At 44.7% G+C, this 17,672-nt stretch overlaps 1 protein-coding gene across 1 annotated transcript in view; it reads right to left on the bottom strand.

Annotated features, from left to right (window-relative positions):
- Positions 1-17,672, bottom strand: part of ELK3 (ETS transcription factor ELK3) — a 33,242-nt gene that overhangs the window by 1,644 nt on the left and 13,926 nt on the right. Inside the window, exons 2-4 of the mRNA XM_031600428.2 lie at positions 13,425-13,633; positions 4,752-5,546; positions 2,127-2,249 (exon numbers count right to left, since the gene is read on the bottom strand). Of these exons, the coding sequence (XP_031456288.1) occupies positions 2,127-2,249; positions 4,752-5,546; positions 13,425-13,631 (1,125 nt within the window). The 5' untranslated portion in view covers positions 13,632-13,633. The remainder of the gene's footprint in view (positions 1-2,126; positions 2,250-4,751; positions 5,547-13,424; positions 13,634-17,672) is intronic.

Below are 17,672 nucleotides of genomic sequence, written 5' to 3'. Positions count from 1 at the left end.
ACTCTCTTATCTCGCAGTGCTCAGCCTCAAAGCACGCTAGCAGTCGACCCCAGATGTTTTCGAGAGCGCTGATTGCTGTGCAGTAGGATGGATACCACATGCCTGCGTCAGACACCAGGAATGCGAAGCAAGAGATGAAACCTGAATCACTTCTAAACGTACGGGGATGGGTAAGCCTATTTGTGGCTGTATTTTATATAAAAGCTGACACACGGCGGCTGTAATCACACTGGAAAAGTGAATAACGTGGAGAAATGGGTGCCCTCTGTTTCGTTTCCAAAAATCTTCTTCAGCCTACAGAACATTAAACTACAACCCACGCTTTTCATCTGATTAAAGCCGCGCAGGAAAGATCCTAGCAAAAGTGAAAGTCAGGGCGCAGTTTTAGGATCGAAAAAGCACAACTGTGAGCACAGAACACTGGGAAAAGGGCGCTCGAGCACTTACAGTTCATCTAAGAAACAGCCCAGCCGCTATGTCAGATCATTTAGTCCTTGAAGCAGAATCTTCTGCGGCAGTTTGTCCTAACAAACACTTTCTGAACTGCTGTGCAAGCAGTACTTACTCACCCCCTGCCCCCGTGCCCCGGCCCATACCTACGCCCTGCCTGCAGCCCGCTGCCACGCGGGCGCTGACGCCTTCCTAACACGCCCAGGCCAGCAGCAGGGTGGGGCTGCGGCACCAGGCCCCCATTGCACAACATGGGCCCTGCTGTAATTAACTGCAACAGTGTGTCTTCAAAGGCAAGACCTTCCAGGTAGGCCCGCGTATCGAGGCGATCTGTGCGGAAGGAGGCTGTGAGGGTGCGTGGACGCCAGTGTGTGGGAGCCATTTTCACCTTCTAAGCATGGAAGGAGAGCTTTCACCAGGTAATGAGCGTCCATACAGCCAGGGCCAGCCGTGCCACAAGCTCACCAAAGCAGGGACTACACTACCCCATAGGCTCATCCTGTTGATGAATTCTATCCCGGTCCTATAAAAACGCTAACACTGTAGAGCCAGAGCCAGGGCTGAGCACGGCATTGCTGAGAAAGCAGCACACGCCTGAAAGATGATGTACAGAGCTGCTCCCACCTCCCTGTGAGTCAGCAGGCAAGGGGGTGAGGCAGGCAGCCGCAGAGCGGTGCTGGTGCTGGCCTCTGGCTGCCGGCAGCGTTTTGGCTCCTTTATCAGCAAGTAAACGTTCATTTCAACTCACTGAAAACCAAACAGCCCCGGGGCTCCGTGCTTTGCATCTGAAAGTGGAAGGACTGCCACCAAACCCAACGCAGCCACCCCCTGAGGGTTCAGAGCAGCCTCCGATGCTGGTGCTGGCCAGCCGCAGCACTCAGAGCCCTCATTCCCAGACTTTCCCTGTGTTCTTCAGCTGCTTGGCTAACCCTGGGCTTCTTGTGCTTGCTGCCAATTAGCTGCTCAGCCTCGTTCCTCTTGTGACTCACTCAATCAACTGCAGCTGGAGCTGCCCAGGCCATACCCGCCATCCCTTCCTCAGCCTCAGAGCACTGCCTCTGAGCTCAGAGCCACGGCTGTTTGGTTCATGCCTTTGGTATTTATGACATCTCTGTAAAACTGAGATTTTCACAATCCCAGTATCCATAAAAGAGGACAGCGCTGCTTTTCTCCTGGTAAATACAGAGACGTGGTGCTCAGGGGTGTAAGCGACCTGTCTGCAGCCACCCGGGCAATTTGCAGATCTGGAAACATGACCTTCAGAGTGCCCTTAAGTTAAATACAACTGTATCCAGTCTCCTGGGTGAGAAGTATCTCAGAAGGATGAGCTGGGTCTCACACAGCGAGGTGGTGTGGAACTGCTCTTGGTTCTCCCATGCTCTCCTGCTCTGCACTCTCTCCTCAGAGCTCTGAGGGCTCTCTTCTTCCTACCACTGCACAACACTTATTCTGTTTCCTTCATGCAATGTGTATGTTTCTACCTCAGAGCAGACTGCCCAGGAGAGTCCAGCTGTGCTGCCAATGCTCTAAAGATGGTGCAGGCAAACACTTCTCTTAAAAATGCTCATCAACTCCCGTGTTTCCTCAGACCATTTGAAAAGCTCCAGACCAACATGAGATGACGCAGCTTCCACATGCACTTCCAGAAGTGAAACCTGTGTGTTAGACAGACCTACCTGGAACAGAGTGTTGGGTCCCTGCAGCCTGGCAGGACTCAGAGGAGCAACGGGGCTGAGGCTGCTCCAGAAATGGATGCTGGACAGCAGCGGGCTCGGGGTCAGCAATAATCCACTTGGGGTCTGCAAGGCAGAAAATGTCAATATTCTGTCATATGCGGAGTGGTTTTACCTCTGCTGAGTTATATACATCATAAGGAAAGAATACGGAAATACTAAAGAAAACCTGGAGGTGTTCATTCATACCTAGGTACAGCCACAGTGAGAGGATTTGAGGCTGAGCTGTGCTCCGTTCAGATCTGCAGGTGTAAATGTGCTCAATGCCAGTGCTGAGCCAAAGCTCGCACCCTGATGGCCGGCACTTGTACCTGTGAGCTGTGTCACAGCCAAGTGCCAGCCAGAGCAAGCCTCTGAACCTCTTCACATTTACTTCATGCAAATAGAGCAGTATCACCATCAGACAAGCATCAGAACCACTCAAGGAAACCCAAGCACAAACAGCACAGGCTGGCCTCACGTTACATGTGGAAATTCATGTATCCTCACCTTCTGCCCTCACGCCACTATACAGCTGGTGCTGGATATGAAAAACCTTCCTTATGATCTAAGCACAGCAAATCTGAACTGGGGCACTCACTGCAGTGATGCTCAACGAAGGGACAGCACCTGAGCCCACTTCCAGCCTATGTAACAGCTGTCATGCCAAGGTTTTACAGTTAGATTAACACAGCTGCTGTACTGTTTTTATTTAATTCTTTACGTTGCAGGATGCTTCTTATCCACACTGGAAACAGACAATTAAAGCCACACTGCTGCATAACCAAACATTAAAATAAAAAGACCCAGGGCTACCCTATGAGGGTGCCATCTGCCTCTTCTGAGATGGGACAACCTGCCAAAAAAGTTGTGTAATGGCAATCAGTTGGATGATGGCCATCAGTGCCACAGCGAGGCATCCTACTGAAAGGGGTCACACATGTACAGTCATACATGTCCAGCCTGCCAGGTTTATGTTTTGTTGCCCTCTTTTTTACATTATTTTAATGAAAAAAAATAAAAATGAGGTTTTGTTACTTTTATACATTAAGTGCATTTGTGTATTTTTTACTTGGCCCAAGATGATTCCTCTTCACTCAGCGTGTCCCAGGAAAGCCAAAAGGTTGGACACCTATAATTCCCTTCTATGACTTTCAGGGCAGGAAGGACTCTGATTCAGAGATGAATGAGAAAATGAAGTGTTCAAAGAAATGACTGCAAAATGAGGAGAGAAATCGCTCTTTATCCTGAGTTCTGTGGCAGCAGTAGATTAAAGCATGCCTGTAATAACTCACGCTGTCATTCTGTCTAGCTGGCATCTGATAGGATTTGTCAAATTTGCTGCCTACAAGCAAAACACTTACTGTGGTTATAGCACAGATAGAGGCTGTATGGACCTGCCAATGCACCTCATCTTTGGTTTGCCACACTCCCATTCTTCCTGCCATTCATCACATCACTTGGAGGCTTTACGATGCACAAAATGACTGATAGCAGCCCACAGATTCCTCTTTCTTTGTGGCACAGCCCTGTATCTTGGTGGCCTGCAGGTGTGCCCGAGTTGCAGTGGCTTTGCACAAACCTCAGCATCCTGCTGAAAGGCACAGGGAGAGCAAGCACCGTGCTGGCTAAGCACATGTGCTACTCCCCTGTCCCCATGAGGGCTCCAAGCTGAGCAGGCACAGCACATGCCCTGGGCATCCCAGCTGTGCCATGCCTCCATGGGAAGGCCTGCAGGTCTCTCTGGGCACAGTTTGATCCCTGACAGACAACTGTTGAACTGTCTCATTCAATGCCAGCGTTTGCACCAACTTTCTTTAATATTTTTTTTCCCCACCAGGATTTTTTTGATGCAGTGGCAGCACAGAACAAAACTCACACATTAGATCACTTTCTGTTATGTGATTTTTTCTCTTAACATCTGAATAAACAGATTTTTTTTCCACAGACTTGTTTAAAATCAGAACTGTACATTGACAATACCACAGATATGTGATTAACTGGCAGTTATTTTATAGAGAACAGAGGAACCTACCAGTTATTCAGGTCTGTACTGAAAGGGAGCTCCGCCAAGTACTTTCTGGACCTGCAAAACTTTGCAAATCAAAGCTGGCTTAAAAGCCTGTCGTAGACATCAATCAGAATCACAAAATTGTTTGAGTTGGAAGGGATCCTTTAAGGGCCATCTGGTCCTACTCTCCTGCAGTGAGCAGGGACACCTACAGGTGATCAGGGTCCTTAGTGCCCCTCCAGCCTGACCTCAAGGATGGGACATCCACCAGATTTTTTACTTACTCCCTATTTGAAACCTAACATCACAATTTGAAGGGCTTCAACACGTAGCACAGAGCTCTGACTAAGCATCTCACAGTACCTATGCTCAGTTTCCAATCTACAAGAACCCTATCCTCCCTTTCTTTCATTCTCCCCACAATCACATGGAAACCACAGGAGTGCAGTGCCACAAGGAACCCTCTCTCCTCACATCATTTGTCCACTGGCTGACAACATGCCCCGAGCACTAAAACCTCTGGCCAAACTGAGAGAGAGCTGGCTATGGAAAGAGCAGGCGAGGCTGGCCAGCTGTACCTGTGCAGTGAAGAAAGCTGGAGTCAGAGATCCCGAAGGAAGAGCAGGGCTGTTGAGGGCAATGGAACCGATATCGGTGCTGGAAAGAACCATAGGTGGGGCTGAGATTTCCAAGCCTTTGGGTTTCTTAGCCTTTGGGGGAAGAGATGGCGACTTCGCCTTGGAGCCCGAGGAGAGGTTCAGCGGCTCGAGGGAATCTGAGTCATGGCAACTGGACTCAAAGAAGAGGCTCCTGTGCTCTGAAGGGAGGGGTGAGGTGGGAGACAGCGACGGCGACCTGGAGGAGGAGGATGATGGAGATGAGATGCTGGCACTGTTGGGTAGCATTAAGGAAGAGATTTTGGCTGATACGGGTGAGCTGAGAAAAGCAGAGGCAGCTGCTGTTTCAGAGGTGGAAGGCAACGACACCATGGGCCTCATGACTTGTTTGTCTGTTTTGTTTGTCACAAATCTTATAACAGTCCGCACTTCCTCGACCGGCGTGCTTCCTTCCGACTTCTCCTCCAGTTTTTCTGTTTTGATTGGCTTGTAAGCGTCTGGCTGGTTCTGCAGAGAGTTGATGGTGAAGGAGGAGTACAGGCCGGAGTGGATGTACTCGTTGCGGCTTGTGCTCTTCAGTGCCGACAAGCTGTGCTTGTGCACGTCCCTGCTCTCGGCGGCCATCTTACAGTCGCTGTCCTGCAGCAAAAGGCTCTCTCTGCTGATTTCCACGGCGTGTGGATCCATCTTTAAAATGTCAGGGAAGGACACAAACTTGTACACAAATTTCTGTCCAATCACCTTCTTGATGATGTTCTGCAAATACAAAAGCAGATGCTGGGAAGATCAGTATCACGGAGGCACTGAGTACAGCAAACACAAAGGGCAGAGGAGCACTGAGGCTTCCTCCAGCCGCTCAGGGCCTTCAGAGAAACAAAGGGCACTATTTCCTGAGATTTCAAGTGATCTCACTTTTCCTGGAGCCCCTGGTAGAGAGTTTGTCTGGAAGTCTCCTCTTAAAAACCCTCCCCAAGCAGTGACCCTATTGTGGGGCACACACCTGCTGCCCCTCCTGCTTGCACTCTACAGACCTGCCTTGCTGTACACAGAGGAATGTGAACATTTACATTATTCCTAAAAATGCTGTTTGTTTTTCATTCAGGCACAGACTCTCAGAAAAGCAGAGAAAACACACATTCATTTAAAAAAAAAAAAAAGGAACGTAAGCATCCTCCCTATTTGTATGTAGACAGGACTCAATTCTGAGTGCTCGCAGAGCCTGAACAACATCTTTTTTCTGCCACAAAAGCAGGGTTGATCTGGGGAGAGAGGAGCATCCACTTCTGTATTGGGTCATAGAATCACTAAGGTTGGAAAAGACCTCCAAGACCATCCAGTCCAACTGTCCACCTACCACCAATATTTCCCCACTAATCACGTCCCTCAGTACCACATCTAAATGTTCCTTGGCTGGCACTTCATTCAGACACCTTCTTGACTACAAAATGAATCTTAGGAAGAGATTTGCTCCACAGGTCAGAGTTGCAGCACAGAGAAAGTTTATTCTCAAGTTTGCAGCACGGATGCACGGTGCAGGAGGAGAACCAACCTTGGCAAACTCAGGCTGGAAGCACAGAGCTGCTCTCTCCCAAGCTGAGCTGAACGCATGTTCTGCCCACCTGGCTGATCCCTCAGTGCCTATTTTTGCAGCCCTAAAGTTCAGGACATATATTTAGCCCATGGAATATGTCTGCATGAGCTTTAATTCTCATGGCTTTGGCCTTGGCCTAGATTTTTCTGTTAATTAGGTGAAACTTCAGATGAATGCACTTTTTCTATACTGTTTCATTTATGTACTATATTTTCCATCATAAACACAGAACCTTCTAACTATTCACATATGAAAAGAAACACCCCAACTGGATTTTGGTTTGTCTCTTTCTTTTAATATATATATTTTAATTTAAAATAATCTCTCCTCTTAAGAGTTATTGTTCCATCAAGCACCAGAGCAACTTGTAGATGGACACAGGCTTAAAACAGGGAACCACTGCTATAAAAGGCAGCCAAACGAGTTGAAGAGTTTATATATCCTCCATCATTATTAAACATATTTTCAGAAGGTCTCTCAGTGCAGATCCTCTGTCTCCATATGCCTGCAGCAAGCCTACTTAATGATAGCTGCAGATGAAAAGGATTCAAGTGCAGACCCCTCAAGCACTTTGCAGGCTTCTCTCAAATGAAGAGCCCCAGGAAATCTCTATCAGCATTTAAGAGAAAATAAGGACACAAATTAATTAACTGCCTCTCAAATGATGCTGTCACTTCAAGCATTTTTTGATGAACGATTGATGTGAAGGTTAAGAAGCAGCTTATTTTTACATCACTTTGGTGATCTGTCAGAATTATTCTGAGCTGCAGAAGATGGCTTCAACCAGGGAGGACAGCGACAGGCACTAAGACAAGTAGGGCTCAATTTCAAAGAGCAAAGGAGATTTCCTGATGCTGACTGCTTCTGCAGGCAAACTAGGCTTCTCAGTGGCAGGCTAGTGGGTGTACGTGCTCCTCCAGCCCCTTTGTGCTATTGGTGAGATTTTCAAGGTATACCACCTGGCATCACGCTGCTCTTTGAAGGCTGGGTGCTGCTGCCTGGTGGCTACACTGCCCCACCTGTGTGTAGGGGAGCTAAGGCATATTTGCACCACAGCGTTTCAGGCACTCTGCCCACAGTATTCCAAAGACCAGTTCAAAGCAGGTGGGCCCCACGTGCTCCAACCTGGAGGGATAGGGATTGTCCTCCACAGATCAGATGAGCTGGGTGCCAAAGGCTTGGTGTCCTGGCTCTTCCTGCACCTGAAACCAAGCTGTAAGGCAGTTGAAGTTTTCACGTTGACTTATGTCCCTCACTGAGTCATTTAGAGCTAAGGTGTAACTATCTATCAACATGACATCAGGATTTTAGCAGCTTGGCTCAAACCTGTTAGCTCACAAGTATGCAGGAGCCACTTGGAGCGTGAGCTGGAAATGAGACCTGCTTCCCAGCAGAATTTCAGACTAAGGAGGCCAAGGGACAAGAAGACAAACTGGGACATTTTTCCTCCTCCCAGGAAAAGGCCTAAGATCCCAAACCTGTGGCAGAATGGGATGAACTTGCCCCTAGGCACTGAAAGGACCCTGCTTGGGAAAGAAGGGCCAAGATCTGGTAGCTGTTGCACTTAGCTCCCACCTTAATGTGTGGCAAGTTCCCGAGCTCTGAGAGTACCCAGGGATGCAACATCCACAGCAACACTTCAGCTATGAGTTCTCCACCCTGTCTTCCACTTTAATAGGATTCTACCAGAACCTGCAGGTGAAATAATTGCCTCCTCTTTCCAAATGTTAAAATTACTGTGACCTTTACAAAAACAAGGCAGGAGGAAATATTCACACTCCCATGTCTGAAGAATGTAAGCTGGCAGAAGGCAGCTGTGGCTGAAACATTCCAAAACACAGGGCAACAACATGTGCAGGCAGGCAGACTGTTAACATCACGCTTCATGCCTTTATGCTTATTATACTGCACGTGTACATGCCAAATTCTGTAAAGTTTTTGACAGAGGCACAGGTATTACTAAATCATGCACCTGTTCTGACCTTTGGTAGAGCAAGACTCCCAGCAGCTGGACATCTGCCCTTCCTCACACACCTCCACCAGGAACACACAGACCACTCTCCTGCCAGGCGGCTTTGGCCAGGCTCCCTACTCTCTCTGCTGCTGTTCACCGGGCTTTCCTTTCCCTCAAATCAAAAATTAATTATTTGCCACTGTTTTTTGTGGGTTTCCTGGGTTTTCTCCTCTACCCATTATCTCAGTGCCATATTCTTTACTCTCATCTTTCAGTAAGGACAGCATCAACTAACTTCTTTTATTCTATTTTAGATAAAGTATTACTTCACTTCCACCCTCAAAGAGGTGGCTCTTTTCAATTCTCCAAAAAGCTGTTTCCTAATGTTCCTTCAAATACTTCCTTAAGACCCCTCTCATGTGTACCACTACAAAACACAGAGCTGGTAATCTAGTGCCATCATACTACTATAGTTTCACTGCCGTCTTCCATCTTTCCATGAATAAAACTGAAGAGTTCAACAAAAGTAGAATAATAATTTCTGCTCTCACTTTATATCCTGAAATCTTGGAAGCAGACCAAGCAATGGACCTTTTCCCAAGAGAATTGTTCCACACTGCCACACATACTTGGACATTAAATACCAGAACCGGTAACCAGGCTATAGGGTCTGACGTGTTCTTACAGGCAGGGAGGGAGGGCTGAGGGCACCTCAGAAGTTTCTGAGTACCTGAGAAGCACTGTCCCCTCTGCTGCATCAAGCACAAACAAGAACCCATGTTATTTATGTACTACACATTGTGCTGCCATCTATATCTAAATAAGAGGGCAGCCATTCACTGAAGTTAAAATGATTTATTCTGTCTTTAGAAGACAGACTGAATAGCAGTTGCTGAGTAAAGCCTGAGGGCACATGCTCTTCAGAGAAGACTCAAAAATATTGAATAGTTGTTTGTTGCAATGGTATACAATCGTGTAATTAAAGCAGCATAACTCATGCAAACATTATGCAGGGAGCTATGACTTCTGCATTGCCTAACTTCTAAAGATGTGACTTCCACAACTCTAACGTCCTACTGATGTGGATATCTGCAGTTCCCTGGATTTGTCCCTTAAAACCTTCTGTCATGTGGTGTCATCTTGAAATATTCACTGGGAACTTCTATATAGAATTTCAAAAAGTATCCATCATTTCAGTTATCAGCAAAAAAGAAAGCAACTGGGCAATTTCAACAACAAGAAAAGTACTAATCCTTCTTAAATTGGGATTTTGTTTCTACACACCAAGAAAAAGTACTGTATTTGGAAACTGAAGTGAAGGGTTTCCTTGCCTGAAAGCATTACAAGAGCATTTTGATTGGCAGCATATAAGATGGACAAGATGCTCAGGCTGTAAGTTGTGTGGGATTCCTTCCCTTAGTGCTATTTGTCATCCGTGTATTGCTCTGTTAAGGCAACATAGGAAATACATTAAACACAAAGAGTGAAGGAAAATTTGGGTAACAAATGAAGCAGGAAATGGAAAGTCTTCAGATTATCTACAAACCTTTACCAACCAGAATCACAGTAGCAAATTACAACGGAGACATGCCACACCATACATTTCCTGGGGTGCTTTATATGTGAATTTAACATAAACCCAGACATCAGCCTCAACAGCACATCATCTGCTTCAAAGCCAAGCTAAGGAACTTGCCCTAATTGTGTTATTTTTCTCCAGCACTGGAATTAATTTACTTTTAACTTCAGATGAATCAGATGATGAATTTTAACAAGCCAGCGTTCCCCCCAAGCACAATGGCAGAGCTCATAAACCTCCACTTATCCAGTGATCAGCTTTTATTTCTCCACAGTGAATAATTTCAAAGACAAACTCACTTGGTGTCAGCTGCAGAGTGCGGCCCAAGAAAGGGAGGCCCAGCCCATGGGCCACCATCACCTCTCAAAGATCAGTACACTTGTCTCAAACTCACACACTGCCACATCATTGGAGTTAAAGGTGGAGAAGACCGTGTACATACACAAGGCCATAATATATGGGGAAAGAAGGGCTTATCCTTCTATCCACCAAGGAGCTATGAACTCCACTGGGCTGCAGAACTGAAAAAAATGGCCCAAATCCCTGTGCCATACCTAGATAAAATTAGCAGATGGAGGAGAGCACATAGGTCAAGAAAGCAGCAGTAAGAACAGTGAGCAACAACCATACCAGAAGACTGTACAGCCACTTCTCTGGCAGATGGTGAGTAGTGGAGACAATAGAGATGACAAAGGTGTGTGTGTGATGGGGGTGGCAGTGGGCAAGCAATCAGAAACAGAATAAGAAGAAAGGGAGGCTCAAGTATAGAGCCATTACATTCCTTTGATATGAAAAGATTAGAGAGATCTTAGAGGACAAGTGCTACAAATATTTTGTCCCCTATTTTCAAGCAGTGCCTGCTCAGTCAATAATGGTGTATTTGTACTTTGTCTGCATGTGCTGCTCATCCACCAGCAGGCTCTCTGTCCCCACTGATCCCAGTTAAGTTTATAATTGGAGAGGCTGGAGTCAAATAATGAAGCAAATTTCCCCATGCTGAGCAGAAGCCTTTTTAGCACTTTGTGAAGGGGAATTCATCATACCAGCTGCTTGGAACAGCCTCTGCGGTGTCCTCTGAATCCCTTTGTGCCTTCTAAGCCAGGCCACCTTTGAAAGATGTTAAGTGGAAAAATCCGACTTCTGGCAGACAGAATACTAAAAACATTTTACTGTAACACTGAGAGCTCTAAATCTGCATCTAAAAATTGCTACATTTTCATACAGACTTTCAAATTCCAATGTGCAGAACAAAAAGGCTGGTCAGAAAACCGCACAAAGTTAATTTGCAATCAACATGGGTTTTGGTTGCTGTGTTGGACTGGCTGCACAGTGCCAGTCACACTGTGCCTCCAAGATTTAGTGCACTACAAATAATGCATGACAACAGTATCCGGATTTCAGTTCTGCAGTATCAAGTTCCCCTACCATGAGCAGGTAGCACATGTGCCATAACTGTGTTAAGCATCAGTGTTACTCACCATATAATCTCACCTCACCGTCCTTTCTCTAAAGCAAGATGAGAACAGACCACTAAGGCTGGCTGTGAAGTATTCCTTTCTAGTACACAAAATCTAATGTTTCTTCTTTGCAAGAAACAGTAAAAACAAAACATTCAGATGTATTACTAAAAATATCCATTTAAGGGGAAACAATTCCAAAATTATTTAACGTTAATAGAAACAATATAGTGTCATCCAAAAAAGGTTGGAAACAATTTGTAAACTCCTTGAATTTGGTAGAATCTGAAATTGCAGAAAGTCAATATGCTAGTTATTTTAGCAGCTCAAAACTTGTGCTCTGTAATTCTCTCTTTTTAGTACCATCACATCTCAGACTGCCTTCAAACATCTTTCTGTCGCAGCAGTCTAACACAAATTCTGCTTACTCCCTGTTCTCATCTTTGCATTCTGTTGCCACTGTGCTGCTGTCAAAGAGTAAGACCAAGGACTAAATGTCCAAGTGAAGGATGGTTTCATGAGAGTGAGAGTCATCTTACCAACTCCCACTATACTGCACAGGTTTGATTTTCAGAGGTGCCAGCCAACAGTACCCTCTACTGATTGCTTCTAGATTACAAGCATGGTCACGATCCCTGAAAATCAGAAGCAAGCTGGTTGATCTAAATACTTCCAGATTAGTATGGTCAAGTTTTTCTTTCAGATTTCAGTTTTTTAAAAAGAGGTTGAAAATGGACCTCTAACAGCCAATGCGAAGTGCGTGCCTACACTACCCATCTGTCACCAGCTTCTGAGAGGGGCAAATAAACACAGCTTGCCAGTTACAAGGTTGCTGCCAGAACAATGCTGACTCCTTAGGGTCCGATTAGTTCTATCAAACCTCAACAGATGTATTCCTGAGCCTTTTTGTCAGCATGAAGGAGGGGCAAATTCAACAGGTTTTGCAAGGGCAAATAAATGAGACAATAAAGCATACACTCCGTTATTTTGAGTTCAGATACCCTGAAGATAAATTCACAAGTCAGAGTAAATTTAACATCCTACTGTGAGCATAGTCTTCAACTGTAATGAGCTCAGCATGAAACTGCTACCTGACACATATACCCAAATGCTGCCCTGCTCTGACACCCACCATCTGATCGGTTGCTTGTCTGTTTGCTACTCTTATTCTGCACTTTCATCCACTTAAACACCACATTGCTGCTCATTCAGATATATTAATGCTAATTAAATAACAACAACATATAAGATAGACTACTGCTGAAACTAATGTGGATTGTGTCCTAAAATAATATAGTAGAAAAATTCCCAACCCTTGGAAATGCTTAGCATTAACAACTGATGAGCTACAGAGAGATTCTTGCAAGGTAATGCTGCTCTGTCAAAATATTTCTAGATGTTTTTCAATGCTGTATTCCCAGATAAACATTATTATGATCCAACACAATTATAAAAAAAGAAAATCTATTACAAAGCTCAAGCAATTCTAGTTAAAACACAGGCCAATAGCATCCAGGTTCCTAAAGTTGTGTCCCATGAAAACTTTGAAAACTCATGCCCACCCTTTATGTCCAACCCAACAACCTATGTTGGGTTGCCTGTGTGTTCTTTCCTTGCTCTAGCATAGGGGGTACCTGCTAGCATAGCTGCCAGTACCTGCTGCACTGGAGCATCACTGCTTTCTACCATCTCCCTGCATTCTGAAGATCCTGTGCAGGCTGCAATAATCAAACAGTTCTCCGTTATCAATAGTTTTTTTATTACTGTCAAAAGCTACAGAAAATATCAGGTAGCCAAACACAGAAGCATACGAAAGCATCAGTAAGTGTAAGCCTAAATCAAAACCTCGCCCTACCCCTACCCCAGGAAATGGGCATGCAGTGTTTTCTTGTCCATCTTGGCTGCCCTCTTACCTCCACCACACTTGCCTTTGGAAGTACTGTCTGTTGTAAAAACTAATTGGGAGAACTTTAAAAAGCATCCATAACAGAGTTGAAATGTTAAACGATAGTGTTTCTACTTTCTTAGTCTGCATGAGAATAACAAAATTTACCTTGTCATAATAGTATCTGAGCGCTCGGCTCAGCTTGTCATAGTTCATATTAGTTTTGTTTTTTCTGAGTCCCCACAGCTTAGCCACTTCTTCTGCCTTGAGTAGCTTGAATTCGCCATCATTAGACGTCCAGCAAATCAGGTGCTCATGTTTCTGGTCTAGCAGCAACTGCAAAAGGAACTGCCACAGTGTGATTGCACTCTCCATACCTACAAGGGACAAAGGAGAGCAACGGTGTGAAAAACATTTGGGAGCAGGTGTTTCAGCCAACACTCAGTTCAGTAGTAAGCTCTGTGTAAGAATCATCTGACATAATTTAGCAAAGGAAACCACACTGTTCAGAACCAAACTTCCATAAGACCAGCAAGTCTTAAACTCCCGTTTCAGTATTTTTTTGCACTGCTATGATGAGACACATAAAAATACAGCAAGTATTTAGCAAAGCATTGCCCACTTAGTTTAGATGGTACAGGGTCATCTTCAGTCAATATCTACACCACAGTGCATGCAGCTACCTTTGAAAGGAATGTACAACAAACAAACAAACAACAGATTTTATATAACCTGTGCTGGAAGCAACTGCAAAACTGCTACTTACTGTCATGACAGGTATACTAAACCTGCTTGGATGTAGCCCCATCCAAGAAGAACAGAAAGAGAAGGAAAAACTGGAGAAGTTTGTTTGTTTTGAGGACCAGAAACCACACTTCCCCTTCCCACCACAGTCCACCTTCGCTATTTCATACAGCTTTTATATCTTTTGCTTGCTGCAGGGCCTCAATTGGTTCTTGCTGCACCTGTCGGCCAATTTAAACAGCTCTAAAGCTACAACCTATTCTGCAGGCATGATGACAGTTCAGTATTGACCTTTCCTTTTATGATTATACATATGACTGAGAGCAATGAATACTGCTAACAATACCCGGCTCTCACTTCTAAGGTTGTCCTTGCTAAGTGCCCATGCTACTGAGACCTTCTTTGAATATTTTTTTCAGGCACTGTAAGAGAAGAATAAATGTAAGAATGAATAAATTCTAGTTCAGCACAGGCACATATACAACAGAACCTAAGCATCTTACCATTGAAGACAACTTATTATTGCAATAAAGATATAGCAGCAACTGGCTTTTCGAACTACAGAATTAGAAAATATTTCCCCTCACTTTCAACAACACTGACAGCCTTAGCACATTTAACACTGCCTTAAATCATTTTTTCTTGGCTCTTCTGACCTTTAATTCTGACATGTGGAGGGTGCTGATTTTCCTCCTCTACTCTGCCTTCATAAGGTCCTACTGGGAACACTGTTCAGTTCTGGGGCCTGCAGCATGTGAAGGACATGGACTGGTTCGAGTGGGTCCAGAGGAAAGCAATAAGGATGATCAGAGGGCTGGAGCACTCCTATGAACACAGGCTAAAAGAGTTGGGGTTGCTCCGTCTGAAGAACAGAAAGCTCCAAGGAGATCTCATTGTGGCCTTCCAGTACGTAAAGGGGCCTACAGGAAAGCTGGAGAGGGACTCTTTATCAGAGAGAGTAGTGATAGCACAAGGAGTAACAGTTTTAAACAGAAAATTGATAGGTTTTGATCAGGTATGAGGATGAAGTTCTTAACTACAAGGGTGGTGAGGCACTGGAAGAACGCAGATTCCCCATCCCTGGAGGTGCTCAAGGCTGGGTTGGATGGAACCCTGAGCAGCCTGAGCTGGTGGGAGGTGTCCTTGCTCATGGCAGGGGACTGAAACCAGATGATATTTAAGGTCCCTTCCAACCACTCTATGATTCTACATTAGCTCTAACTAATGCAAATTCAGAGATGCCAGCACTACTGCATTAATTCACTCCTCTGTGAATGGTGTCAATTATTACTTTACTTAACTTTGTGTAACAACAGATATTTTTGTCTCTATCGAAACAAACGCTTGATTTTTAATTTCCCTGCTCATTTCGGTGTGCATTACTCTCACATTATCAGGATCCCTGCCTCATCTTGCCTTTGGTGTGCTGACCACCAGAGGGCAGGAGACCTCCAGCTATGCCTGCAGGCAGCAGTGCAGCAGGGGACTGCTTTCCCTCTTCAGTCTGCCCCAGAGCTACAGAAACCCTTTCTTTCTCTCACTAATTCACTAGATGCTGCTGTATGCTTGTCTTCACCACGCAGTAGTTGAAAAGGAAAATAAATGACATACGCTTCACTTGGTAAAAACAAGGTAAAGATACTCGAAAAGGTTGCAGTGTTGCAGAAAAACAGAATTTGGAGTTTTGCTCCAAACAATTTCCACTGGCCAAACAAGGTTTTGCAGAATTAATTATGGTGTTACTGTCTTTACAAAAGCCTAGTTTCTCTACCTGACTGAGAACGTAATGGGAATGACAGAAGGACAAATATATATCCACGACAGCCAGCTGTGTGACACAACTTCATAGCACCTTCAAAAGACAGCAAAGGCTCACAGGGCTGTTAGGTATTCTTGAAACAAAACTGCCTCTTATGGGTGCATTGGCACTTTAAAAGAGTTTGCATTTGCTTTGCTGCATTATTTTTATCACTTTATAGCCAGGGTAAAGCAAGAAAGATATATACAGCTAGAATTCAAATATACCTGGAAGTTATATATTTGCTTTACAACCTTTAGTATAAAATTGCTTTAAATTACGCCATCTGCGCAAGTGTTAACATCCTTCACAGATCATTTATCTCTAATGTCATAATTATTAAAGTGGCCCTATTCATCTGGCACACATATACATATTTTTCATTAATATTTAAAGCTTTATAACGTGTATTACCATACATGGTAGGTATATGCAGACACATGACTCTAAAACTATCAGTTTCTATACACTATGTATTCTACAGAGATACTTGCATAATTTCAGCTTGAATCATACTGCTTACTTGAACAAGAAAACATAAACAGAACTTTTTTTTTTTTTAACTCCAGAAAATTGTTAGTAGAGGAAAATAACTTTCTTAAAAAAATTTTTTTTAAATGCTTACAAGTGCCCTAAGCTACAAACCTGTGTAAGTAATGTCACAGAATGGAAAGGGATGGTACGGACCTTTAGAGATGATCAAGTCTAACCACCCCAGTAAAGCAAGTTCCCTACAGCACATGAAAGCATCCAGGCAGATCTTGAATATCTCCAGAGAAGGAGCCTCCACAACCTCTCTGGGCAGTCTGTTCCAGTGCTCAGTCACCATCACAGTAAAGGAGTTCTTCCTAAGGATTATATGGAACTTCCTGTGTTCTAGCTTGTGCCCACTGCCCCTTGTCCTGTCGCTGGGCACTGCTGAAAAAAGCCTGGCCCAGGCTCTTTTGCTACTGAGGAAATTCAAGTTGGAAGAGTTATACAATCACCAACAGCAGCTCCACCTCCATGACATTACTCAAAACAGTCCTCAGAGATACAATTCTTCCCTTCCAGACTGTTAATCACACCTTCTTTCAGATGATCAGCAATCATGTCTCTTCAGAGACTGCAGGTGGCACTGATCTCACAGTGAAGCATACTTTGCTGCAGGTTCCCTCATCCCCACTCACCCCTGGCTAAAAAGGTACTTCACTGGGTAATCTACAGCTAACATTGCACTACACTTGCCATTATGAGCCTATTTTTCGATGCTTATCACCTCACCAAATGTAAACAGTTTTGGATCCCTCTGTATTCACCAAGTGTGGGCCTCAGGGTGACTCAGCTGTAGGCGGATCAGCACAAGGCTGTGTGAGCAGAACATCCTACAGGGGCACCCACTCAGTGCTACCATCCTGGTAACAAAGGAGAGGTTTCTTCCAACAATCAACATCTATAAAAGGTGACTGCAACCATTTTTAAAGGAAAAGGTGGGTCCTGACCACTTTTATAACCACGTGGGAAGCACACACGACCTCTGGGGGCAATCCAGGTGCTGGATCCAGGGCAGATGCTTGTGGTAGGAATCGATTGAGGTAGCTCCTCACCAACCTGTTTGCCTTAACTTCTGCCCAGCAAAAGTTGTGTGTCAGGTCTCCATGCTTACAGCTCTGAATAGACTTCATACAGAACCTGTATGCCTAAAAATTCAGTATCCGTGTGCATAATTGGTACCTGTATAAGTCTGCTCTTGGATACAAGCCAAGCCTGTGCATACTGAAATGAGATTAAAAGAGCTCAGTGCAGCAATGCACTCCAACCCTCTGTCTGCCACTGAGTTCCTATGTAAAGCTTCCCACATTGCTCACAAGCTTACAGCAAGTATATATGCATAA

Source organism: Phasianus colchicus, chromosome 1, assembly GCF_987193195.1.
Source record: "Phasianus colchicus chromosome 1, bPhaCol1.hap1.1, whole genome shotgun sequence".
NCBI classification, from domain to species: Eukaryota; Metazoa; Chordata; class Aves; order Galliformes; family Phasianidae; genus Phasianus; species Phasianus colchicus.
This window is presented reverse-complemented; position numbering and strand designations above follow the sequence as displayed.